At 38.1% G+C, this 27,978-nt stretch overlaps 1 protein-coding gene and 1 long non-coding RNA gene across 3 annotated transcripts in view; one reads left to right on the top strand and one right to left on the bottom strand.

The window, feature by feature from the left end:
• The window catches only part of NBEA (neurobeachin), a 671,823-nt gene that overhangs the window by 235,690 nt on the left and 408,155 nt on the right, over window positions 1-27,978 (bottom strand). For both annotated transcript variants that reach the window (XM_088842722.1, XM_088842723.1), the window contains exon 40: window positions 23,484-23,627. In XM_088842722.1, coding sequence (XP_088698848.1) covers window positions 23,484-23,627 — 144 coding nt within the window. The remainder of the gene's footprint in view (window positions 1-23,483; window positions 23,628-27,978) is intronic.
• On the top strand, window positions 14-27,475 carry LOC129556332 (uncharacterized). Its single transcript, XR_008685969.1, has 3 exons — window positions 14-170; window positions 5,571-5,676; window positions 27,373-27,475. It is a non-coding gene; the product is annotated as an uncharacterized LOC129556332 (long non-coding RNA).

Here is a 27,978-nt window from a genome sequence, read left to right as displayed (position 1 = left end):
CCTTTGTGTTTATTGGAGGGTCTGCGCGCGCGCTCCTCCGAAGCCCCCAGCGCTCCGGCCGGTTCGAACCGCTCCCTTAACCCTTAAGCCGCCGTGTCCCTCGTCTGGAAGCCACTCTTCGTACTTCTCTTCGGGAGAAATCCGGGAGGTTTATTCTTGACCGGGGCGAGGTGAGAAAGAAGGTGACATGATTCACGTTGGAAACAGTGTCTTCTACACATTCTTGGGCCTTGATGAACCCTCAGCAAAGTCCTCATTCTAAACACGGAAAGCTACTGATCTCTGGGTTTCATAGAATATTCTGGTATTTGGAGAGGATGAATGGTCAAAAACATTAAAAATGGCGAACTGCTTCGTTCTCTTAAAAAACAGTTTAACATATCCAAACAAATTGGAAAAAAGGTAAAAATCATGTTCAGTTCAGTTCAGTCGCTGGTTATTAAAACCACAGAAACTGACCAAAATATACGGTATTACGAATTTTGAGTACACAATTCCGTGAACTTTTAACGGGGAACACATTTCCGCTACCTGTTTCTCTGCCTTTCTGAAAGGCTACTGCGTTTCCTTTTAATTTTACTCCAAACGCGTTCTATTGAATTGGGAATTTTTTAGGGGGGGTCGGTTTATAAAACGGTTTTGAACTGGTCCTTCTTTAAGGCACTCATGAAATATTCAGCCTTAATAGTGTGTCATTTTTACCTCTGTCCTTTGGAAATCTCCAATTACAACTTCCAATTCCATAGCATGTTTAAGGAGCTCTGAGTCTTTTTGTTGTAGCCTTCAGGGAGCAAACCAGCCACAGAGAGAACAGAGTTAATCCACTACAGTGATAACAGAGAGGGGATTATGTTTTAATCCCCTTTGGGGGAGCCTCTGGATTTTAGGGATCCGATATTAAAATGTTTACATAAGGCACGGTCACAAACCAGCACCCAGCATCTTCCACGTGCAAGATCTGGTTATTTGGAAACCTTGGATTCCTTTCCAAATAAAAATAGTTTAGAAAGGGCAGCATGTCTAGACTTCAGAGTGATGTGGCAGATTCTGTTCTAGAAGATAACTAGATACATATTTAATCTCCTGTTTGGTGTAGGGAATTGGGGACTGGATGTAGAACTATTCATGCTAATCAGTACTATGGTAATAAAAGGATCCATTATATCAAGGTCCTCGGGCGCACACAGAAGTAAAGTGATGGATATTAAAAGATAGTGAAACAAATGGATGGAACCAAACCACCCCCCTTTGTGTTGCTACATCCAATGGTTTAAAATTCTACCATCAAAAGTGCTAACTAAAGGAAAAATAAATGTTACTTACTGTTTAGAATTGGCACTATAATGTCTAAGAAGTATTGATCCATTGCTATTTGAGAGGACAGGGATATGACTTGCCATTAATTTAAATGCTAATTTAAAATCTGAACTAGAACAAAGATTACCCAAGCATAATGGAAACTCTTCAGAAGAATTAACTTCTCTTTAGAGCCATGGGATCTTTATTCAGTGGAGGGGTAAAGTAGACTAGAAAATACATATGTTTTATATTTAGGAAGGGAACTATTCATCAAAAATATATTTAAAAGTAGAATGTTAAAAACCACTTGTGGGTTCAGAGGATTTTACTGAGAACAAAATTCTAAGCCTAGAAGTCATGATACGTCAACTTTTAAACAGAACTTTACAGTTTACACAGGTCTTTTACATTTTTACTTAATTACTAGTTCAACAGTCACAATTTGGGGGCTATGGATGTATCTATATCCTCCTGCCAAAAACCACCAGGAACACAACTAGAGTTGAGAAGGCGGTGCTAACTGCTCACTGCTGTGAAGGAGACATGAGAAGGAACCATGAGAAGACTAGGTAAGAGGGTGTCAGAAAGGACTTGCTGTAGGATCAGAGCTCTGGTTAAGTGATTTGGGGAAGGGTTCAAAGAAGCAGAGCTTTGCTCTGGATTGGGCTCTGTCAGGGATTGGCGATAATTCTGTGATTGGACAGCTTAATAAATCTTATCTAGGACTAGACCTTCCCTGGTGGCTTGGATCGTAAAGACTTTTCAGTGTAGGAGACTGGGTTTCTATCCCTGGGTCAGGAAGGTCCCTTTGAGAGGGAAATGGCAATCCACTCCAGTATTCTTACCTGGAGAATTCCATGGACAGAGGAGGGGCCTGGTGGGCTACAGTCCATAGGTTCACAGGGTCAGACACAACTTAGTGACTAGACCTAGGCTAAAACTGTAATTGATAGAGAAGTAGCAGTCACTCCTATAAGAAGGAAAGGAGGATGTTAATGTTCAGGTAAGTTGTATAGAGTGATCTTGCTTTTGTCTGTGCTTAGACAAAATTATAGTGTTTTTTTGCCTCACATCATCATGTGGACTTGTCTGATGCTGGTGTTCTGTAAGGTTGTTTATGTCCAACAGGAGAATACCATGATGGAGTTGTGAGCCCCAGGCCAGCTCTCAGTGATCCTGAGGCCTCCTTGTAAGGGTCAGGCCAGTTTCCTGAGGTCAGAGGCTGCTTTTCTCTTCCTCAGATTCAGGAATTAATCATTTTTTTAGGGAGGGGGTCAACAGCATTCCAGCTATTAAAAGTCAATTATAGTGATTAAATTCTCAAGCTGCTAAAATTCTTACAAGCTTCAATATAAAGCAAGACAAAGAAGATATATATATATAGGGACAAGGAGTTGAAATTCAATTAAAATTGGCATCGTTACAATCACTTGATGACTTTTAGTTGGCAAAAAATATACTTAGTTACATGAAATTATGATGTATTTTAGAGTCACTTGAATATTTTCTAAACTTAGTTTAATATTAGTAAAAGTTTTATTAGCCATATGGATTTACTCCAACCTCAATTACTCTGAAACCACATGTTCAATTTGCTGTTGGAACACGTAAAAGACCATTATTTGGGGATAATAAGCATTGACTAATCTTTGTAAAATTACTAAACTTACAGTCCTGCATTATTTAGAAGAAGTAAAACTAATGTGAGATTCTTTATGTTTAGTGGAAAAGGATATCATTCCAGAAAATTTTAGGACAAAAATATGGTATGTAAAATTTTACAAACACTTCTATAGTGAGAATAGAATTTGTAGGAAAACAACTCAGGGCAGGAGTGACCAAACATATCTAAAATATTTATTGCTGCTTTGAACTTATTTTTAAGTAGGGCACTACCAATTTAAAGGAATGTTTACACCATAGGATTACATGAATGAAATGTTTAATCTTAAAGGAACTGAAGACTATGAGAATATGAGAAAGCTGGAACTTTGTTTTGGAATCCTAGGAAAACTTTAACCATTAGGAAAATGGAGGTATTTGTGTATGTGCCTAAGGGCAAGGGCGGTTAGGGGCGAATGTTGAAGAAGATCTGAGTTTCCTACTACACAGAGTAGTTTCCTGGGTTTCAAGCATTTGAAATGCCTCAGAAAAAAAGGAAAGTAACAGAATGTCTACCAGTGATGCTTTTCTTTATATGCAGAAACTATTGATAGTGGTCCAAATATATTACCAGAATAATGATGCTCTGAGATTTTAAAAAACTCTTCTTGCAGTGAAAAGAATTCCAGAATATTTTTGCTTAAATCAGGAAAATATAACTTGAACAACTCAGCATACATAACCAAGAGTAATAAATTTGCATTCCAGCATTATCACCTCCTTCCCTAACACACACATACACACACACACACAGACTCCCCACACGACCGATTATGAACACTCTATAAATCCAAATTTTATACAAAACTTACTGTGCCCAAGAAATGGCCTCTCTGTGCTCTTTGGTGACTTTCTGAACATAAGTGAAAGTCACTCAGTTGTGTCTGACTCTTTGTGACCCCATGGACTATACAGTCCATGGAATTCTCCAGGCCAGAATACTGGCATGGGTAGCTGTTCTCTTCTCCAGGGGATCTTCCCAACCCAGGGATCGAACCTAGGTCTTCTGCATTGCAGGTGGATTCTTTACCAGCTGAGACACCAGGAAAGCAAACGTAATCTATCCTTAAATTTTGAACATAATCTATCCATAAATTGAGATGAACAATAGCCAATCATCCCTCTGTGCAGTGTCTTCCTTAGGTTGTTACTGTGTAAAATGAGACAGATGCTTCAGAATACACATGAGTGTTTTCAGAGGTGAGCAAACCTACTTCTGGTAAAACTCAGCTTACCAGAGTCTGAAGCAGAAACAGAAACAATGGAGCCATCTATATAAGATAAACTGAAGACTGCATTTTAACAAAATATCTATTCACCATGGTAGAACGTCTATCTAAAATCCCATTTAATGTGTTTATAATAAATAATTTTATAAGTCCTAAGAGATATTCTGATAGGCCTTAACTTTAGTTAACCTATCATTTATGCTTGTGATTCTTTTGTAGAGCAGATAATTCTTTCTGTTAAAATGAAACCAAAAGAAACCAGTGCATTTTCGGCAAAGACAACTCTATAGAAGAAACAGCTTACAAAGCATATATACTCTAAGTAAAATATTCCTGAATTATTTCCCAGCATAAACATATACTAAAAAGCAGTGATAATTTCAATGTTTGTGGGTGATAATTTGCTCTGCCTTTTGATTCACTAGGTGAACCAGCTGAGAACTGTGATTCTAGTTATACCACATTCAGTACAACATATGGAATCCATTCTTCAGTTTCTGGAAGGGTACTGACTCTTTTATGGCACTAGGATATTATTTAATGATCAAGAAGAGTAACTTCCTACTAGACTGGATGAGTGAATAAACTGGGGGACATGACTGAAATCTACTGGACCAGGAGGACTAAGTCTTTGCACCCCTTGGTTTGAGTACTGACTTGTTTTTACTTTTTCATGGTTTCCTGGGCACATCTTTATTGCAGCACTTATAATGCATCAAATGTCTGCATTTAGAAGGCTGTTTCTCCCATTTGGCTAAGCTACTTGAAGACAAGGGAATTATTTTCTCTCAACTGAATACAGAAAATGATATACATCTTTGTTGCATTTATATATCATAGTAAAATGGTCAATAACAGATTACATCTATTATATTTTTCTGGAATTGATTTCAAGTTGTTCTTTAAAAATATGCTAGACTTTGCATTTTATAGAAGAGATCAGTTTTAAAATATGCTCCAATAGGAGTTAAAATGCAGCTGGTCATTCCAGCTACATATATATATCACATGCATACTATTATTTTTTAAATGACATAATTTTATAACTGCCACATTTTTCCCAGTGTGTAAGTTGTTTTCTCTTTGTAAATTAAATACTGAGACAAATGTTGAACTCATTTAATACATTCATTCATGTAGCTAACAAAAATTATTCCATTATTCAATGTTTCAAGCACCGAGAGAATCCAGTAATGTATAAGGTGTGGATCTTACCCACAAACAGCTTAAAATACATAGCAAAGAAATATATAGGAATAAGTATGGAATAAGGGAGAAAGAGTTTACCTAAGCATTGTTAAAGCACTTGACGTGTATGAATCTCATTTGTTCCTCATAACACACCAGCAGATAGGTTCAGCTATGATTTCCATTTTACAGAGAGAAAATGAGACTGGGAGCTGAAGCAACATAGAGAAGGTCACTCAAGTTGGAAAGCGCAGAGACATGATTCAAACCTGGTGACCTGACTCCAGGGTACTTACTGGTAAGTATACTGCCTCCCGGGCTTCCCTGGTAGTTCAGCTGGTAAAGAATCCACCTGCAATGCGGGGGACCCCAGTTCAATTCCTGGGTTGGGAAGATCCCCTGGAGAAGGGATAGGCTACCCACTCCAGTATTCTTGGGCTTCCCTGGTGGCTCAGACAGTAAAGAATCCTCCTGCAACATCGGGAGACCTGGGTTTGATCCCTGGGTGGGGAAGATCCCCTGGAGGAGAACACAGCAACCCACTCCAGTATTCCTGCCTGGAGAATCCCCATGGACAGAAGAGCCTGGTGGGCTACAGTCCATAGGGTTGCAGAGAGTCGGACACGACTGAAGTGACTTAGCATGGCACAGCAAGGCATACAGTCTCCCACCAAGAGCAGAACATAAAAATAATAACAATCCTATAGACAGTCACTGAACTGTAAGATTTCCAGTCTCTTGGGGAGGATATGGTGGGGGCCAGATAAGGCCGTGAACTGAAGTGAGTTGTGATGGATGGCTGGGTAGGATTTGGATGGGTGGACGTACCAGGAAGAGTGTGTAAGCAGGAAAAGAGTTTGAACACATAGACAGGGCGGGATACGCACAGGAGAAAATCAGATGGGACAGCAATTAACAGATGTGAAGGGGGACAGTGCCGGATGAGACTGAGAAAATACACATAGCCTTGAATGTCAGATTTTTTTAGGTTAAGGAACCAAAGATTAAAGCTCAGGTATCACAGTGTGGAGCTGCAGTGTCTGTCCTTTTTTGAGCTCACACATCTCTTGAAGATGATCAAATCTTTGGTCCCTTCCTAGAAAAATCCACATATGAACATTCATCCATCCTGACTGCATAATAAGTGAAGTACTCATATTTTGCAGAAAATAAAATATGGTTATTTATCTTGATGTCCTCCTCTATCTAAAGATCTTTCTGCCTCTGTATTTACTGTTATTTCTTTTCCTCCATTTTTTTCCAGAAGAAACCTGCTCATCCTTAACTTGAACTTTCATACTGTTCAAGTCAGGTACTCTCTCCACCTGGCTATTGGTCCTACCCTCCCCCACTTCTGCTTCTCTCTTATCTTGGTTTCCTCTCTTTAGTTAAGCTTCTAGACACCAGTTTTTACCTCTCAGTTCATCACTCCCATTCACTCCTTTTGGCTTCACCCTAATCCTCTACTTAGGCCAAGGTGTTAGGGACCTACATGTTAATTAAAATGCTAAAGGCTTGGAAAAGTCCTTCCATTCATTAAAAAAAAAGAAAAAAGAAAACATAATCTGTGTAACATTTTATTTTTAAACCCAGAATTTCCCAAATATATTTAACTATATTTTTCTCTTTAGCATATTTCAAAATAACTGTGTTCCAAGGAATATCAGTTTGAAAATTACTGAGTCAGAGTTCCTTGATTTCTGAAGTATATTACAGACAAAACTCATTCTATTGCACTTTACAGAGTTTTTTTTTTTTTTTTTTAACAAATTGAAGTTCATGGCAATCTTGCATACAGAAACTCGTATCAGCACCAGTTTTTCCAACAGCATTTGTGCACTTCAAGTCTGAGTGTCACCTTTTGGTAATTCTCATAATATTTCAAACTTTTTCATTATCATTCTATTTGTTACGGTGATGTGTGACCAGTGATCCTTGATATTACTACTGTAACTGCTTTTGGCCACCATGAACCCCACCAAGATTGTGAACCTAAGTGATAAATGTTGTGTTTCTTCTGACTGTTCCATTGACCAGCACATTCTCTTGTTTCTCTCCTTTTCTCTGTTCTCTGAGACACAATAATATTGAAATTAGGTCAATTAATAACCCTACATTGGCCTTGAAGTGTTCAAGTGAAAGAATCAGTCATAGGTCTCTCACAGCTTAGTGAGGAAGACGTGCTGAAAGCAGAGATAGGTCAAAAGCTATGCCTCTTGTGCCAAAGAGTTAGCCAAGTTGTGAATGCAAAGGAAAAGTTCTTGAAGGAAATTAAAAGTGCTACATCAGTGAACACATGAATGATAAAAAAGGAAACATCTTTATTGCTGATTGGAGAAAGTTTGAGTGGTCTGGGTAGAAAATCAAACCAGCTACAACTTTCCCTTAAGCCAAAGTCTAACCCAAAGGTTCTAACTCTCTTTAATTCTATGAAGGCTGAGAGTGGAGGTGAGGAACTTTTTCAGAAAAGTCTGAAGCTAGTAGAGGCTGAATCATGAGGTTAAGGAAAGAAACTATCTCTATAATATACAAGTAAAAAGTGAAGTAGCGAGTGCTAATGTAGAAGTTGCATCAAGTTTTCCAGAAGATCTAGCCAAGATATTTAGTTCAGTATCTTGAACAACAGATTTTTTTTTATGGAGATGAAAAATGACCTATTGGAAGAGGATGCCATCCTTCTAGGACTTTCAAAGTCAGAGAAGAGAAGTCAATACCTTAAGCTTCGACGAACAGGTTGACTCTTGTTAGGGTCTAAAGCAGCTCATGACTTTAGGTTGAAACCAATGTGAATTTGCCATTCTGAAAATCCTAGGGCCCTTAAGAATTATGCTGAAACTATTCTGTCTGTGATCCGTAAAATGAACTAATGAAGCCTGGATGACAGCACATCTGTTGACAACCTGGTTTGCTGAATATTTTAAGCCCACTGTTGAGACATACTGCTCAGCAAAAAAAATTCCTTTCAAATTATTACTGCTCCTTGACAATCCACCTGGTTACCCAAGAGCTCTGAAGATGTACAAGGAGATTGATGCTGTTTTCATGCCTTCTAACATAATGTCTATTCTGCAGCCCATGGATCAGGGAGCTGTTTTGCCTTTCAGTCTTTGTAAGAAGTACATTTCATAAGACTGCAGCTGACATGATAGTGATTCCTCTTACGGATTTGGGCAAAGTAATTTAAAAACCTTCTGGAAAGGGTTCACCATTCGAGATGCTATTAAGATTTGTGATTCATGGGAACAGATAAAAGTGTCAACAGGTGTTTGGAAGAAGTTGATTCCAACCCTCATGGATGATTTGAGGTCTTCAAGACTTCACTAGAGAAAATAATAGTAGATGTGGTGAATACAGCAAGAGAACTAGAATGAGAAGTGGAGCCTGAAGATGTGACTGCAGTGCTACAATCTCATGATAAAACTTGAATGGCTGAGGAATTGTTTCATACAGATGAGCAAAGAAACTGGTTTCTTGAGATGGAATCTACTGCTGGTAAAGTTGCTGTGAAGACTGCGGAAATGACAACAAAGGATTAAGAATGGTACATAGGGACTTCATTGGTGATCCAGTGGCTAAGACTCCATGTTCCTAGTGCAGACAGCCCGGTTCAATCCCTGGTCAGAGAACTAGATCCCACATGCCACAACTAAGACTCGGCCCAGCCAAGTAAATAAATACATACATACTTAAAAAAAAAAAAAAGAATGGTACATAAACTTAGCTGATAAAGCAGTGGTGGGGTTTGAGAGGACAAAGCTCAATTTTAAAAGATTCTGTTGTGGTCAAATGTGATCAAATAGCATTGCATGCTACAGAGAAATCATTTGTGAAAGGAAGAGTCAGTCCATGTGGCAAACTTCACTGTGGTCTTATGTTAAGAAATTGCCACAGACACTCCTGCCTTCAGCAACCACCACCTCCATCAATCGGCAGCTATCACACAGAGGCAAGACCCTCCACCAGCAAAAAGATTATGACTAGCTGAAGGCTCAGATGATGGTTCACGTTTTTTAACAATAGCTTAAAATTAAGATATTTTCACTTTTTCAGGCACAATGCTATTGCATACTTAACAGACTATAGTATAATTTAAACATTAAACATAACTTCTATGCACTAGGAAAACAAAAAATCACATGACTTGATCCACTCCAATACTCGCTTTGTGGAACGGAACCTACAATATCTCCCAGGTGTGCCTGTATTCTCTCCTGTTCTCCTTCTGCCTGACCTGCTTCTTGGTATCCCTGAGATGCTGTCCTTTGTTGGCCAATCAAACATTATTGTTCCACAGGGGATCTGACTTTGGGCTGCTGCTCGTCTCTTTATATTTTCTTACTTTCCTTGGGTGATCTCAGAGGTTTAAATTATAAACTCCATGCCCAACTTGGCTCTGAAATTTCAAGCCTTCATACATATTAGAAAAACTCAGATATCCAACAGACCAGGATGACCAGTCATCTTCATTCCTCTCTCCCCTAAAGCCCTACATCTTTACATTCCCAAACACATTTAATAGCTTCTAGAAAATTTCTTTTCCCAGGCCAGATTCCCCTCATTCCTACTCCTCACAACTGATTAATTATCATGGTCCCTCACATCTGACCTCCTCAGTGTTGTTCGAAGCTGCCCCCTTCTCTTTCTTCTGCCACCAGTTTAGTTCAAGCTTTCATTACCTCCGATGTGGGCAGCAACAGAATCTTTACCTCAAGTCTGCTGCTGCTGCTGCTGCTAAGTCACTTCAGTCGTGTCCGACTCTGTGCGACCCCATAGACGGAAGCGTCCTAAAATCATAATCAGCACAGTGGCCTGAGTAATTTTTTTAAATTAATTAGTTTTTTCCATTGCCATGCTTAAAAATCATTATTGTCTCACTGTAGCCTTTAGGGTAAAATATAGGGCCCCGTGGCACAAAATGCACCACCAGTAACCCTGTCAATCTCAGCTTCAGAGATTTCTGCCTCATACTTCGACCTGAATAACTGAGAACTAGCGTAGTTTCACAGAGAAGGTGATATTTTAGCATATGATGTTTACATGTTGTCTATAAAAACTCCAAATTTTTTACTTACGATTCCAGACTCAAAACAGGAAACAGCCATTCTAGGAAGGCTTTCCAGAATACACATGGTGGTCAAGGGCCCTGTTTTATGTTATCATGGCTTTCTTTGTATATCTAGGACTTTTTTTTTTATTATTCCATTATCTGTTCTCCCACTACACTGTAAACTCTTTGAAAACAGGAACTTTAATCATGTGTCTTTTTACCCCAAATACCCACCATAATGTCTTGCACATAGTTCAATTCAGTTCAGTTCAGTCGCTTAGTCGTGTCCAACTCTTTGCGACCCCATGAATCCCAGCACGCCAGGCCTCCCTGACCATCACCAACTCCCAGGGTTCACTCAAACTCATTTCCATCAAGTCGTTGATCCCATCCAGCCATCTCATCCTCTGTCGTCCCCTTCTCCTCCTGTCCCCAATCCCTCCCAGCATCAGGGTCTTTTCTAATGAGTCAACTCTTCGCATGAGGTGGCTAAAGTATTGGAGTTTCAGCTTTAGCATCAGTCCACATTATATGCTGAATATTTTATATTTTTTTGCTTGGATAACCACATCCAAGCTGAGTCAAGTTAGGATCTGACAACAGAGATTAAAGACTCAAATAGGTCCTTCCAGCTCTTATCTTTATTGTGTGTGATGAATTTTGACATTTTCTATTTGAATCTTTTCTCTTTTACTTCATTTACAAATAACACTGGTAATAGTTCAAGTAATTGATTTGCTAACCCATAAATAGGTTATAACTTAGGATTAAAAAAAGAAACAGTGATGTAGTAGATGAACAAGGGCTTTTGGTGAAAGAAGAATGGGTTCACTTCTTGGCCCATTTATTTATTATGTGATCATAAATAAACACCCCAAAGTCTGACCCTAAGTTTACACATCTTAGAATGAACTGCAGTACCTAATTCATACAGTTGTGAAGTTTTCAGCCTGTAGGGCTGTTTTCTCTCAATAAATGCAAATTTTATCTCCTGGCTTCATTTGCCCATCTACACTTACTCTTTACTACTTAACTAGCTCATCCTCTCCCCACACCCTGAAAACTGCCTGGTGAATACAGACTTACCCACACAATCCAATCTTAGATGCAAGATTCATTTGTGTATGTGAGCATGTGTGTATGCGAGAGAGAGAGAAAGATTTTATTTTTTTACACTTCTTATTTTGTACTGGGGTATATAGCTAATTAACAATGTCATGATAGTTTCAGGTGAAAAGTGAAGGGACTCAGCCATACTTTTTAAGAAAGTTTTCCTGATATTTGGTTTTTAAGGTTCCTATTTTAGATACAAATTGAACATATTTAGCCGCTTCATCTGCTAAAAATATATTTAGCTGTTTCATCTGCTAAAAATGAAAGGGAGATTCAACAGAACTTTTCAACAAAAAAACACATAAAACATTACTATCTGTCCTCTTTTGATCAATAAAACTGCCTAAACACTTTGTCTGGAAAGAAGATATTTAACAATATTTAGCCAGCAAATTATGTCTGACTTTCTCTTCTTTTTTGCTGATAAAAAGTTCTACATTTATATTTTACTGGACTCATGACTGAATTGATGGAGCAGATTCTACTGGAATAACTACGTATAAATGGATTTCCATGTAAAAACTTATTCTTAGTGCTGACTATTTATGTTGGAGATCCTTCTGCAGGCTGTGACTCTGGTTCCGAAGCACTAAGTCATTGAAGCAAAATAATTAAATCAATAAAATATTTTCAGTATGCATAAAGACTTATTTGTCCTTTTGTATGACACTGCTCTAAATGTAGGGGCAAAATCAGTTTTTCACCCAATTGTGAATTAGTGCCAAATTCTTTCAGAGGGAGCACAGAACACTCTGGAATGAGGCAGTTATACCATAATTAAACCTCACCCCTTCCTCTTTTTCAATTAACTAAAACTCACAGTCTGACATTGGGAAAACAGTTTTGTTATCTCATACTTTTTTTCTCCAAGTGTGACAAACGAGGTGACCCATATATTTTCAACAAGTGAATAAAATTCACTCATTCGTATACTCTTTTTTAAAAAAACACGGCATATGAAACACTAGCTTCCTAGGAGAGTGATGGTTGACTGGTACCTGAGTTGAGCTGCAAGCTGCCCCTATTTTGCATGTTGGTGGTATAGTTTAACTATAAATCTGAAAGAGATTACTTTGTGGAATACTCTGCAAAAACAGTAAAAAATAAAAATAGGTCTCAACTAAAATGCTTTATTAGAAAGAAAGAGACCTCATCACTGTGGTCTTGAAAGATCTGAAGCATAACAAAGAAATGCTTATTCTTAAAATTTAAAAAAAAGATGCAAGAAAATTATATATGATTGGAATCATGGTTTATGTGTAATAAACATAGTTGAATTATGTCCTTTTATATTTTAAATTTACAGAATTTGATTGGTGGGATGTCATTATAGTTAAAAGTACCTTAAGAGTGTTTTTATAGACTACAGAATCCATGGCTGGAGGAGACATACACTCTGGCAGATAAAGAGAGATGGATATAGTAAAAGGTTTGCAGACTCTAAAATGGCCTTGGAGACACTAAAAATAATGAAGAAAGGCTAAGAAGGATAGATATTCAAGGTGAAGCCTTCACTGATTTTCACAACTTTTCAACTGAATTTAAAAATTAACTTAGAAGTTTAAATATTTTAGCTTTGGTAAGAAATGAGCATGTGTTAACACTGTCTCTAAGATCTTTGTGAATTCTGTGTTTGAAACTGAACACGAACCCTTTGGGTATACTATTTATGACTGCAAAGCAACTTTCTAATTCAAAGAGAGAAAAAAGACTTACAAAGACTCATAAGGCTTTTTCAACATCAAATAGCTTTCACTAAACAACATTTTGATGAGTTAAGTGTGACTGAGTCGGGGACATATGGATTAAATTTCCCTTAAAATACACATGGGTTTAAAAATTAAGAAAAAAATCCTGAGCAAAAAATAATGCTTTTCAGAGAATCTAGCATGTTTAAAAACTATTTTCCTATAAATACAAATATCAGGTCTAGTTAGACTTTGTAATTTAAATTACTTAATTATAAATTCCAGGGATTTAAAAAAAAATATTAGTTCTATCAGGAAAAGAATCTTCATTAATTTTATTTGATTTGAGTTGTGTAGAATAGTTAGGCCTAAGTCAAGCAGTCAAGATCTGAGTCAGAGTTTATCTCCATCTATGAAACACTGCCCTTGTTTTCATGTACAGTACTTATTCTCTTATTCCATTAAACAATAATATTTTTCCCCCTGTGATTTTAGCTCATACTCTTTTTTTCTTGTTTAAATAACACATTTCCTTGAAAAAGTCTTAGGTTTTAGAATTCTGTTGTTCCTTTCATTTTATTATTATAATTATCTATAACCTTGAGTTTTTCCTTCTTGTTTGCCCTATATTTTGCTTTACCTTTCTTTCTTAGCTCAGTTTTTAGGTAACCTTCACTAGATATATAAACAACTTTGTCTCTGGTTGCTGAACATTCCAAATTAGAACATTTAAAGGCCTAATTATCTCTCTGATCATCTTAATTGTCTACTCTCACTTACTAGGGTAGATATACTCTACACCATAATTTCCTGGTTATTTGATTTACTGAAGAGTGGAAGCAGAACTAATTCTCCTGTTGACTTTTTCCTCTATCAGTTTTTGAACCCCAGAATTCTACATAGTCACTAAGTATTCAAAAGGTGTTAATAAGTAAGTAAATGGGTACATGAAATGCAGTCAAGTAGATTTAGGGAGGTAGGAGTGGCCAAACTTAAAAACAATTTCTAAAAAATTGGTGTATGAAGTCAACTGTACAGTGATGGAAGACAATTAAAATTGTGAAGGTGAGCACTTTACATGTATACAGATGTTGAACTATAATGCAGGATACCTGAAAATTTCATAATTTTAAAAAACTCTAAGCAAGTTTCCTCCCCCATTCACATTATTTGATAATTGTTTTCATTCTGAATTGGGAGAACAAAGATTGAAAGAAATGCAAACAATTTTACCAGTTAACAATGAGAAAAGCAGTCTGAACAACTACTGCCTAATGTGAAATTGCACTGGGAACTGTTATGAACATTAAAGGTGAGTCACTTTCATTTTTCACTTTCACACATTGAAGAAGGAAATGGCAACCCACTCCAGTGTTCTTGCCTGGAGAATCGCAGGGACGGGGGAGCCTGGTGGGCTTCTGTCTAAGGGGTTACACAGAGTCGGACACGACTGAAGTGACTCAGCAGCAGCAGCAGCAGCATGTGAGGAAGGTGACTGTCATGAAGGAGAACCTCCCATTGACTACATTCTATTTCTCTTAGGTCTCCTACTTATATCTATATATTTTCTCATTCTTAAATTCACATAATGTATTTCTTATAAATGTCAGATTCTTGACTTTGGTTAGAAAGTGTGTGTGTGTGTGTGTGTGTGTGTGTGCGCGCCGCGTACCTGTGTGTGAAGGATTGTAAGTCTGCCACCTCACCACTTTCAAAACCTTCCCCCACAGAAAAATCCAACCCCTTACACTCTAATACTTCTTCCGCCGAATGCTAGTTCTCTGTACTAATTATAATTACTCTTTCAAAATATTCAAAGCAACATTATAGTCCATTGGTTACAGGACATGTTTTCCATGTGGTAGAGAAAAACAATCTTTTGATTAAGAGTTCACAGTGGTATCTTGATGTTAAAAATGGGAACCTCAAGAAACATTTAGTTAAAGTGACATAATTCCTGGAAATTGGGATGGAATCAAGATTAGCTTAACTGTAGGTATTCTTACTCTGGAAAAGTCAAGTGATTATTTGAATGACTGAATCAGTATGAACACATGATCTGATAATTCAAACCCCAAACACTTAATTTCAATAGCTTAAAAGAAGTTTTATTTTGTCTCTTGATTTTGGTATAAATTATCTAGTAATTATCTCAGCTCTCCAGTTTACCTGTAATGAACTTTTTCAATGGGAACATTTTAAGGGCAAGTAAAACATCTATTTCTGCTTCACTGACTATGCCAAAGCCTTTGACTGTGTCGATCACAATAAACTGTGGAACATTCTGAAAGAGATGGGAATCCCAGACCACCTGACCTGCCTCTTGAGAAACCTGTATGCAGGTCAGGAAGCAACAGTTAGAACTGGACATGGAACAACAGACTGGTTCCAAATAGGAAAAGGTGTACGTCAAGGCTGTATATTGTCACCTTGCTTATTTAACTTATATGCAGAGTACATCATGAGGAACACTGGGCTGGAAGAAGCACAGCTGGAATCAAGATTGCCGGGACAAATATCAATAACCTCAGATATGCAGATGACACCACCCTTATGGCAGAAAGTGAAGAGGAACTCAAAAGCCTCTTGATGAAAGTGAAAGAGGAGAGTGAAAAGGTTGGCTTGAAGCTCAACATTCAGAAAACAAAGATCATGGCATCTGGCCCCATCACTTCATGGGAAATAGATGGAAAAACAGTGAAAACAGTGTCAGACTTTATTTTTTTGGGCTCCAAAATCACTGCAGATGCTGATTGCAGCCATGAAATTAAAAGACGCTTGCTCCTTGGAAGGAAAGTTATGACCAACCTTGATAGTATATTAAAAAGCAGAGACATTACTTTGCCAACCAAGGTCCGTCTAGTCAAGGCAATGGTTTTTCCCGTGGTCATGTATGGATGTGAGAGTTGGACTGTGAAGAAAGCTGATCGCCGAAGAATCGATGCTTTTGAACTGTGGTGTTGGAGAAGACTCTTGAGAGTCCCTTATACTGCAAGGAGATCCAACCAGTTCATTCTAAAGGAGATCAATCCTGGATGTTCATTGGAGGGCCTGATGCTAAAGCTGAAACTCCAATACTTTGGCCACCTCATGCGACAAGTTGACTCACTGGAAAAGACTCTGATGCTGGGAAAGGTTGGGGGCGGGAGGAGAAGGGACGACGGAGAATGAGATGGCTGGATGGCATCACCGACTCTGTGGATATGAGTTTGAGTGTACTCTGGGAGTTGGTGATGGACAGGGAGGTCTGGCGTGCTGTGATTCATGGGGTCGCGGAGAGTCGGATACGACTGAGCGACTGAACTGAATTGAATTTTTTTAGACTATTTCCTCATGGTTCAAAGGTACAGGGGATATAGTTGCTAGTTTTACAGTCTAAAAGAAGGGACAAAACATATAGAAAAGCATCTGCAAAACAAGGCTTCAGTAATAAAGTGTCTTGAGAATAATATAATCAAAATTTTATGGGTTATCTATAATAAAAAGATAGATAATAACCAGCACTGGGAAAAATGTGGAGAAATTGGACCCTTGCATACTGCTGACAGGAATGTAAAATAATGCTGCCACTTTGAAAAGCAGTCTAGTAGCTCCTCAAAAAGTTAAAAATAATTATTTGACCCAGCAATTCCATGCCTAGGTATACACCCAAGAGAAATAAAAGCATATGTTTGCATCAGTTCAGCTCAGCTCAGCTCAGTAGCGTCCGACTCTCCGCGACCCCATGAATCACAGTACGCCAGGCCTCCCTGTCCATCACCAACTCCCAGAGTTCACTCAAACTCATGTCCACAGAATCTGTGATGCCATCCAGCCATCTCATTCTCTGTCGTCCCCTTCTCCTCCCGCCCCCAACCTTTCCCAGCATCAGTTTTTTACAGTGAGTCAACTCGTCTCATGAGGTGGCCAAAGTATTGGAGTTTCAGCTGTAGCATCAGTCCTTCCAATGAACACCCAGGATTGATCTCCTTTAGAATGGACTGGTTGGATCTCCTTGCAGTCCAAGGGACTCTCAAGAGTCTTCTCCAACACCACAGTTCAAAAGCATCGATTCTTCGGCGATCAGCTTTCTTCACAGTCCAACTCTCTCATCCATACATGACTGTGGCTCAGATCATGAACTCCTTATTGCCAAATTCAGACTGAAATTGAAGAAAGTAGGGAAAACCACTAGACCATTCAGATATGACCTAAATCAAATCCCTTATGATTAAACTGTGGAAGTGAAAAATAGATTTAAGGGACTAGATCTGATAGAGTGCCTGATGAAATATGGATGGAGGTTTGTGAAATCGTACAGGAGACAGGGACCAAGACCATCCCCATGGAAAAGAAATGCAAAAAAGCAAAATGGCTGTCTGAGGAGGCCTTACAAATAGCTGTGAAAAGAAGAGAAGTGAAACGCAAAGGAGAAAAGGAAAGATATAAGTATCTGAATGCAGAGTTCCAAAGAATAGCTAAGAGAGATAAGAAAGCCTTCCTCAGCGATCAATGCAAAGAAATAAGAGGAAAACAACAGAATAGGAAAAACAAGAGACCTCTTCAAGAAACTTAGAGATTCCAAGGGAACATTTCATGCAAAGATGGGCTCTATAAAGGACAGAAATGGTATGGACCTAACAGAAGCAGAAGATATTAAGAAGAGGTGGCAAGAATACACAGAAGAACTGTACAAAAAAGATCTTCACGACCAAGATAGTCATGATAACGTGATCACTGACCTAGAGCCAGACATCTTGGGATATGAAGTCAAGTGGGCCTTAGAAAGTATCACTACGAACAAAGCTAGTGGAGGTGATGGAATTCCAGTTGAGCTATTTCAAATCTTGAAAGATGATGCTGTGAAAGTGCTGCACTCAATATGCCAGCAAATTTGGAAAACTCAGCAATGGCCACAGGACTGGAAAAGGTCAGTCTTCATTCCAATCCCAAAGAAAGGCAATGCCAAAGAATGCTCAAACTACCGCACAATTGCACTCATCTCACATGCTAGTAAAGTCATGCTCAAAATTCTCCAAGCCAGGCTTCAGCAGTATGTGAACCATGAACTCCCAGATGTTTAAGCAAGTTTTAGAAAAGGCAGAGGCACCAGAGATCAAATTGCCAACATCCGCTGGATCATGGAGAAAGCAAGAGAGTTCCAGAAAAACATCTATTTCTGCTTCATTGACTATGCCAAAGCCTTTGACTGTGTGGATCACAATTTGTTTGCATAAAATGTTGTAAATGAATATTCACAGCAGCATTGTTGTAATAGCCAAAAGTTGAAAACAAACCAAATGTCCACAAACATTTGATAAACAACAAAGGGTGGATAAACAAAATGTGATACAGTCCAACAATGGAATATTATTCACAGTAAAAAAAAGACATACACGTTATAACATGGATGAGCTTGAAAACATTATACTAACCAAAAGAAAATAGTCACAAAAGACTCCATATTATATGATTCCATTGACATGAAACGTGCAGAATAAGCAAATGTATGGAGACAGAAAGCAGGTTAATGGTCCTCTAGGGCTGTGGAGCGGAGAAGGCAATGGCAAGCCACTCCAGTACTATTGCCTGGAAAATCCCATGGATGGAGGAGCCTGGTAGGCTGCAATCCGTGGGGTCCCTAAGGGTCGGACACGACTGAGTGACTTCACTTTCACTTTTCACTTTCACACATTGGAGAAGGAAATGGCAACCCACTCCAGTGTTCTTGCCTGGAGAATCCCAGGGATGGAGGAGCCTGGTGGGCTTCCGTCTATGGGGTCACACAGAGTCGGACACGACTGAAGTGACTTAGCAGCAGCAGGGCTGTGGAGGGAAGATGAGAATTTTGGGAGGAATAGCTAAAGAGAATGAGATTTCTTCTTGGGGTGATGAAATGTTCTTAAATGGTGGTGATGGTTGCTGCTGCTGCTGAGTCACTTCAGTCGTGTCCGACTCTGTGTGACCCCATAGACGGAAGCCCACCAGGCTCCTCCGTCCCTGGGATTCTCCAGGCAAGAACACTGGAGTGGGTTGCCATTTCCTTCTCCAATGTGTGAAAGTGAAAAGTGAAAGTGAAGTCGCTCAGTCGTCTTCGACCCTTAGCGACCCCACGGACTGCAGCCTACCAGGCTCCTCCATCCATGGGATTTTCTAGGCAATAGTATTGGAGTGGCTTGCCATTGCCTTCTCCGGGTGATGGTTACATAAATGTAAATATACAAAAATCATTAAAATCATTATGCACTTTAAATGAGTCAACTGTATGGCAACAGAAAAATTGCTTCCAAAAACTATTATGGGAAGCTAAGATTGGCTAGTGAGTATTTCATAAAGTATTGTATTTAAGTGGGTATTAAAAAGGGTAGCGATTTTGATAGCAGGAAATAAGGGATGGTGTACTGCAGAGATGTATCAAGGACATTTTAGGTGAAAAGAGAAGTCTGAACATTGGTGGTGTGGGCTTGCAGAAAATCTTTTCAGTTATTTGACATTAAGTATATGGGTGGATTGTTGGTGATAATAGCTTGCTGCTGCTGCTAAGTTGCTTCAGTCGTGTCCAACTCTGTGCGACCCCATAGACGGCAGCCCACCACGCTCCGCTGTCCCTGGGATTCTCCAGGCAAGAACACTGGGTGGGTTGCCATTTAGCTTACATACACACAAAACATTTTTCTACCACTTACAGAACTGGTAAAGCATAAAGGACCATCGTCATTAACTCAGAATTCCCTAAATTAGCAAAATTACTAACATTTGGAAGCAATAATAAAGGAATCCATATGCATTATAATTCTGTTATGTAAAATATTTCTATTGTATTCCAAATATGTGACAGAATTACTACTCTAAAAGAAATGAAATACATTTTATCAGTGGGAGAAAAGTCTTTTGATCAATTAAATCATTCACTTGTCAATTCACATAAATTTGAGTTAATTTTAAATTTTACTCAACAATTGCTTGAAGAAATAACTTGCCAAATTAAATTTCATATTAAAATAAATGAGATTTTAGACTAAAATCAGTTGAATTAAAATAATTTCAATGTTTTAAGTAAAAATATAATCAGTAAATTGAAAATTTTAGTTACATAGGATATCTTAGGTACTAATTCAGGTTGGTCAATCATTACAAACTAAAACAGCAATTTAAATAAATTAAGTCAGGTGTTATTGTAATAATTACTGAATTGATTGACATAGTTCTATATTATAATCATATTAGTCATTTGCAAAATATGTAATAAATTGAGCAATTAATAATCACACACATTTATTTAACTTGCCTCTTGAGATGAACAGCTTGGCAAGAAAGGGAAGTAAAAGTAAAACAGAAAATTGTATGACATTTAAAACTGTAGAACTTTGTTGATATTTTATCTTTATTAAAACTAAAAGAAAATGGAGAAAACATGAGAAAGGGTCAATATTTAAATACAATTGTGCCAAAAATGCTTTGTTAGATTTTAACTTTCAAGATAATTTGGGGGAACCCATATATAAAGGTAAAATTAATTACCAGGCTTATTCATAAAGTTTTAAGTACAGTATACTGGGAGTCCATAAAAATTGAGTTATAAACGAAGGATCTTGTTCTACACCACTTTAGAAGAGTCTTTAAATACATATTTATTTAAATACACTACTTGGTTCATTTTAGTTCATGCCATATACTATGAATTTCTAAGGAAGTATATTATTTGTATACTTGTTAACCCTATGCAAGCTACTTAAATTTGTCGTGGCCTCTATATCCTGACTTGTAAAATTCAGGTAATATAGGTTATTACACATGAAGCTCTTTGAACACTGACTGGTTTCTAGCAAGACATGCTAGCTATTCTTTTTTTTTTTCCCTATAAACAGAAACTGACCCTAAGAAAGGCATTATTAATTAACAAATTTTAATTTCTGAGACAGAGATAACAATTATTTGGACCAGAATTTGTTAGAACAACAAATTATATATATATGTGTGTGTGTGTATATGTATATGGTTTAAAACTTATTAACAGCTGATTTTTTGAACCTAAAAATACTGGTTTGTAACTAACTTTCCAAATTATTTTTCTGTAACGTTGTCACTATCACAGCAGTCCAGATTAGTAAACAGGCTTTAGTATTTACAAAATGAATTTATGAGACACCCACAAACTATACAGATGCTTTCTGTGACCTTTACTTCTCACTTCACAAAACATCCATTCTACCATTCAGAGATCAGGGTCACATCTGTACACTGCTGATTTAAACATGAACACTGAAGATCTGGTAGATCAGTGTTTTAGGACACTTCACAAGGTTTTTCAGACACAAGGATTCTACAGAGACTATGAGTCAGGACCAGGTGGAAAGGGAAAGGAGCAAATTTGCTTAAAGAAAAATCTGTTTAAAAGACAGAAGTGGGAAGAGTACTGAGTGAGTGAATTGATCAAGGGCCGCACAATTGGATTTTTAAACAATTTACTTCAAGTCTACTTTCTTTGCTCTTGAAGTATTTTTAACTTAAGGTTATTTTGAGAATTTTGCTTATAAGCATAAATTAATATTAATAATTACTCTGTCTACTATTAAAAGAGAGAAATACAAAGGAGTTATTAACCTTTATCAGATTTTGCCTCTGGTATTACTGGGCGGATCTTATCATAATAAACTTCAAGGCAGTAGCCAAATTTGTATTAACTAATTACCTTTAGTGGAAACTAAAGTCCAGAGATGCTAAACTAAATAACTGTATAATTACTGAACATATCTGTGAGGATATGGGAATGAGGAAAGACAACACATTATCTAAAAATGTTGGGAATCATGTTTGTGAATATTCTCCAGTTCATTAGGATCAAGACCGGAAAAACAAAAAAACCAATTTGTGGCAAAAAGAAACAATGACTTCCTTTGCTTAAATTGCCAAATGGCCTCAGATAAAAATCTCTGAAGTATTTTTAAAAAATACAAAAACAACAGAACCAAAACTTGAACATTTACTTAGGAATCTGAGGCAAACACTGGTTCATAGACTTAAGATTAGTTTTGAACAGGACAAATCATTTTCATGATACAGAATTGCTAATAACATAGGGACATCCAGGAGCTGGTATTCAGTTCAGTTCAGTCTCTTAGTCGTGTCCGACTCTCTGCGACCCCATGAATCATAGCACGCCAGGCCTCCCTGTCCATCACTAACTCAAATCATTTTCATGATATAGAATTGCTAATAACATAGGGACATCCAGGAGCTGGTATTAGAACAGCCTTATTAAACATTTTCTAGGAGAGGGACAATAATGTGCTGTCTCTAGTTTACAATCAACAATAACTTCTCTTTGGTAAAATGAGAGATTTCTAACTGGCAGAAATATGGTTGGAGACGTTCCTAAAACATGCCAGGTAATTTTTGGCACACTTCTAGAAAAAGGAGCACTATTTTGTAAACAGAAGGATGATTATAAGTCCACTTCTCTATTGCCATCCACCACTCCGAAGTTCTATGGGGTGAAAATGCAGAATAAAGGTAAGACTCAGCCCGTTTTGAGACTCTGAAGCAGGAGTTTTTAGTCTGAGATCTAGGATATGATTCCACAGATTGGTTTCCAGGGGTCAGTGAGCTCTCTGTACATGACTGTATGGGTATCTTCATGAAACAATCTAATTTCATTGGATTCTCAAAAGTGGTTTAAAACCCCAAAATGGTTATGGGCCAACACTAAGACATCTATAACCCATCGGGCCATTGATTTGCTGCTCTGAATTGACCTTAGATGAGGGAAAGAACACAGTGAAAATTGAGAGTGGGCAGGCAGTGAATGTTTTGTAGTAATGGGGATTAGTGCTGTGGGAACAGAGGAAAAACAGTAATGGGGAAGGAATACTCAAGAGTGACAGCAGAGAGGAAATGGCTAATTCCACAGTCACCTGGTTGAAGTGACTATTTTTCATAGCTGTTAGCATGTTAGTCATAGGTTAAATTACCATCATGTTCCCCTTGCCACCCTCACCCCCAATTAGACAGCTAGTGAGAACAATTTGTGCTCTCCATTATTTTTTCTATATTAAAAGTTGCTCTTCATTACACAGAGAGTAGATGCTATTCATTTATCACTAGCCTGATGTGTAGTTTCCTCTTTTCAATATTAGAAATGAGATAAATTATTAACATTAAGATGATTGAGCACTGTTTCAGCCACTGGCACAAGCTTATTCACCAGGAGATTGACTTTAAATTCAGTAACATCGTGTGCACTTTTTACTTACAACAAATAAAAAAATAACAATTTACCTGCGAGATTGTCGATTTCTTTCTCTTGGAGTAGACTGACTGCATCGTCATCTCCTTCCAGCATAAGCTCTGTCTCTGCATTCTGATTCACTATCGCTTGACTTCTGAATGTTTTCTTTGACTTTACCACATCTTCTTCAGTCCCTAATCACAACCAAAATATAGTAATTTAGGTCACTGTGATTGTTTTATTTTCAGTGAGTGTTAGAGAAAAAGCTATTACTTTCTTATAGATATATACTGCATTTACATATTACTCGCAACTAAAGAAAAAAAGTGCACCTTTTGTATTTCGTTTGGTCTAAATAATTTTGTAAGAAAGGCAAGGGGTGTATGTAATGTTACAGGTAAGGAAACAGGCAGAGAAAGCTACATGCATGGTTGGGGAACCTAGAATTGGCATTCTAAGATCACTGTACTTTCTACGAAAAAAATCTGTACTTCACCACACACTAGGTTTTCTGATCCATAAAAGTTACACACGTTTACACAATTACACTTTAGTGTGAATCAGATAATCAACGGATCAGATCATTCACAATAGTAGATAAGTATGAAGAAAACAAGAAAGCATTCACATCTGAAGGAAGAAATGGCTGTTATTGGAAAGCCACAGAAAGAGTAAGGAAAGATGTAGGCATAAAATGTAAATACTTCAAAACAGTTATTTCCTTAGCAATGAGGAGAAGGGGATGACAGTGGATGAGATGGTTGGATGGCATCACCAACTTGATGGACATGAGTCTGAGCAAGCTCCAGCAGCTGGTGATAGACAGGGAAGCCTAGTGTGCTGCAGTCCATGGGATCTCAGAGTCAGACACGACCGAGCAATTGGGCTGAATTGAATTAGCCGTGATATTCTTATTTTGATATATATATATAAAGTAGTACAAGGGCTTCCCTGGTGGCTCAAGGGTAAAGAATCTGCCTGTCAATGCAAGAGATGTGGGTTCAGTATCCCTGAGTCAGGAAGACCCCCTGGAGAAGAGAATGGCAACCCACTCCAATATTCTTGCCTGAGAAATCCCATGGGCAGAGAAGCGTGGCGGGCTACAGTTCATAGGGTCACAAAAGAGTTGGGCAAAACTTAGCGACTAAACAACAATGAAAGTAGTACAAATGGCCAAAATTCAAACACACAAAAAGTAACTGAGAAAAATTAGTGGGACCTAGCATTAACATCAGAGAAGGCAATGGCAAGCCACTCCAGTACTCTTGCCTAGAAAATCGCATGGACAGAGGAGCCTGGTGGGCTGCAGTCCATTGGGTCACTACTAGTCGGACACAACTGAGCGACTTCACTTTCACTTTTCACTTTCACACATTGGAAAAGGAAATGGCAACCCGCTCCAGTGTTCTTGCCTGGAGAATCCCAGGGAAGGCGGAGCCTGGTCGGCTGCCGTCTATGGGGTCGCACAGAGTCGGACACGACTGAAGCGACTTAGCAGCAGCAACAGCATTAACATAGCATTAACATGTTAATCCATGTGAATGTTAGAAATTACAGTGCATTTAAATGTCTCAAGATTTTACTCAACAAATATTTCAACATTACATTCAGACATCTGCTTTGGCAGGTGATAATGAATGTGAAATTATCTGAGCTACAAGTAAATTTTATATATATATATAGAGCTAAGAAATACCTATATTTCATGTCACCTGAAGTTGGAATTCAACATGGAGGAATATGGTTTAATTTACTGTGTTCCAGCTTTAGTATTAGGGTATAGGGTTCAAAGAGCAGCATTAACTATAAAAGTATCTTCACATTTCATTTGGTGTGCTGCATATATTCCTAAAATGAAAGTGAAAGCCGCTCAGTTGTGTCTGACTCTGCGATACCATGGACTGTAGCCTGCCAGGCTCCTCTGTCCATTCAATTCTCCACGCAAGAACACTGGAGTGTGTAACCTTTCCCTTCTCAAGGAGATCTTCCCAACCCAGGGATCAAACCCAGGTCTCCCACATTACAGGCAGATTCATTACCGACTGAGTTACCAGGGAAGCCCAAGAATACTGGAGTGGGTAGCCTACCCCTTCTCCAGGGGATTTTCCTGACCCAGGAATCCAACCAGGGTCTCCTGCATTGCAGGTGGATTCTTTATCAGCTGAACTACCAGGGAAGTCCATTTCTGAAATGGAGGCATAATAAATCATTGCTATATAGTATTTTTGTATCATAGTTTCAGGGGATCCTATGGTTTTATGTACACATGTAATTACTTTCCAAATCTTGTCATGCCTTTGGCCAAAAATCCAGTGAACAATGAATAATTTTGGTTAATTCTCCTAGGCCCAATATAGGGATTTCCAACAGTCCTTCCTGTCTACTGATATTTGCTCAACCATTTCTTGGTTAAGCATCTAGCTGTGGTAAAACCTGCATTGTAAACGAAAGTGTTAGCTTCTTTCTTTGCAGCATTCACAATTCTTTTTTGTTAGTGATTCAGAGCCAATTCTGTTTGCTAAAATATTAACAAATTGACTCAAAGGTAGCCCACAGAGGAGTAAAAATACATGTTGAGGTCACAGTAGCACTGTGTCATTGGCTGAGAGGTATACTCTGTCATCCTAGCTTTTACTGCATAATAGCATTTAGAGAGTGCAGTTTAAATACGGCTTAACAGTATAAAGTAATGGATTGTTAAATATATTTTTCAATAAACATTTAAGGAAACAAGCAGTACTATTAGAGATCAATGCTGCTTGGAAGGTGAGGAGACTTAAATGGCTTATATGTGTAGTCTTTTTTCATTGGCCCACAGATGATTCTCATTTCTGGAATAAAAGATTGAGGATTGATTACTGAATGCTCCAGAACCTTATCTTTATTTCATTTGGAGTCTTGGTGATATAAAGCCAGCCCAACAGTGATCTTCTGGGGGCAGCTATCTATATGCTGTTTGTTGCTTGCTTAGTATCTTAATTTGAGAAATTTGAAGCTTGCACCTTTTGGAACAAAGAGGCAAATCCAAAGATTAACAACCAAGAACTCTCTCCTGAGGCCTTTATAGCCATATGTCTATTAGACATCTTCAGCTAGATATTCCTAGTTCCACATTTCCCTAAATGAACGAATTATCTCTTGTTCCTTCACCTCCTCCTGTTTTGATCAACACACTTCATTAAGCCACAGACACATGATTCACCCTGTAAGGTGATGGTCTCAGCTGTAATTCGAGCCATCATCATTTTGGTTTAGAAGGCCTTGAGAGCTCCCTTATTAACATCATCCTTCATACTTTTGTCAGAGTATTATTTTATTTCAACACTAATAACTTTAAAATATTATCCTGCTTAATATTGTTTATTAACTTCTCCAATCAACAATACTCAATGCAAGGGTTACACCCTAAGATAAAATCTAAGCTCCTTAGTATGACTGATTAAGGCCTTTTATCCTCTCATTACCAGTTTTGTCTTACCTTTTCTTACTCTCCCATGAGCAATACTGCACCATTTACAGCTTCCAGAATATGTCATGCTTTCTTGGATCTCTTTGTCTGTGTTAAAAGCATTCCCTCAATAAGGCATGTCCTCTCCTTCCTCCTTTGTTTGGCTAATTCCTACTTGGCCTTCAACTCACCTCTTTTGGGTGCCTTTCCTAACAACCCATACTTTCGCGGTCTAGGGTGCTCTCCATTATGAGTATGTCTTCTCTTCTGGTCTGTAGCTTCATTCTGCAGCATCAGTGCCTGGTACTAAGCACGTGTGCCACAGACACTTGCTGAACTGAAGCTCAAGTCTACGCATCCCGAGTTCCCTTCTCTGAATTCTTTAGGTAGGTCTGTGTGCTCTTTCCCTATACATCAATCATATCTCATAAGTCCTGCTACTACAGTAGTTACATGTATTATAATTGGTTGTGTGCTTGTTCTCTCCACAGAGCCTGGAAGCTCCTTCCTTGATGACTAGAAACATCCTTCTGTCTTGGTATGCCCATTTCTCAGCACACTGCCGAGGACAGAGCAAGTCCTCATAAATACTGAATAAATGAGTAAAAGTTATCTCTGGATAGCTCTTAACCTGAAAATCCCAGGAGGTCTCAGAGATTCTTGGTGAACTGCCTTCAGTTTGAGAGATAATTGAAGAATCTTATGTATTAACACAAAAGGGAACTTGGTTCTTAACAAGAAATAGTCAATAACTTCCTTTATGTATGCATGAGTCAGCTTGATAATATAAGCTTTTGCTCATATCACAACCGTCTGTATTCTGCTTTGTCTTTAAAAAAAAAAAGGCTTTACATTACTCTTGTATTATCAAAATTAAAATCTACCAATAAACAAGTTGCAGTTAAAGGAATGTGATCTCTCAAATTTATATTAAGCTTTCAATGTTACCCCCTCTAGTTTTAAAGCAGCAAAACAATTGTGTGTTTAAAAGATATGCAGTAAATGAATTCCTACCAACACACCAGAATTTACCGTCCCTGTTGAAGTATGATCAGTTTGAAGCTCAGTAAACTTCCTAATTTTATGGTACTGCACCA

This window comes from Moschus berezovskii, chromosome 13 (genome assembly GCF_049115385.1).
Source record: "Moschus berezovskii isolate FMDL1 chromosome 13, NW_MosBer_1.0, whole genome shotgun sequence".
In the NCBI taxonomy this organism is placed as follows: Eukaryota; Metazoa; Chordata; class Mammalia; order Artiodactyla; family Moschidae; genus Moschus; species Moschus berezovskii.
Note: the sequence above shows the minus strand (reverse complement) of the source record. Positions and strands in the feature narration are given on the sequence as shown.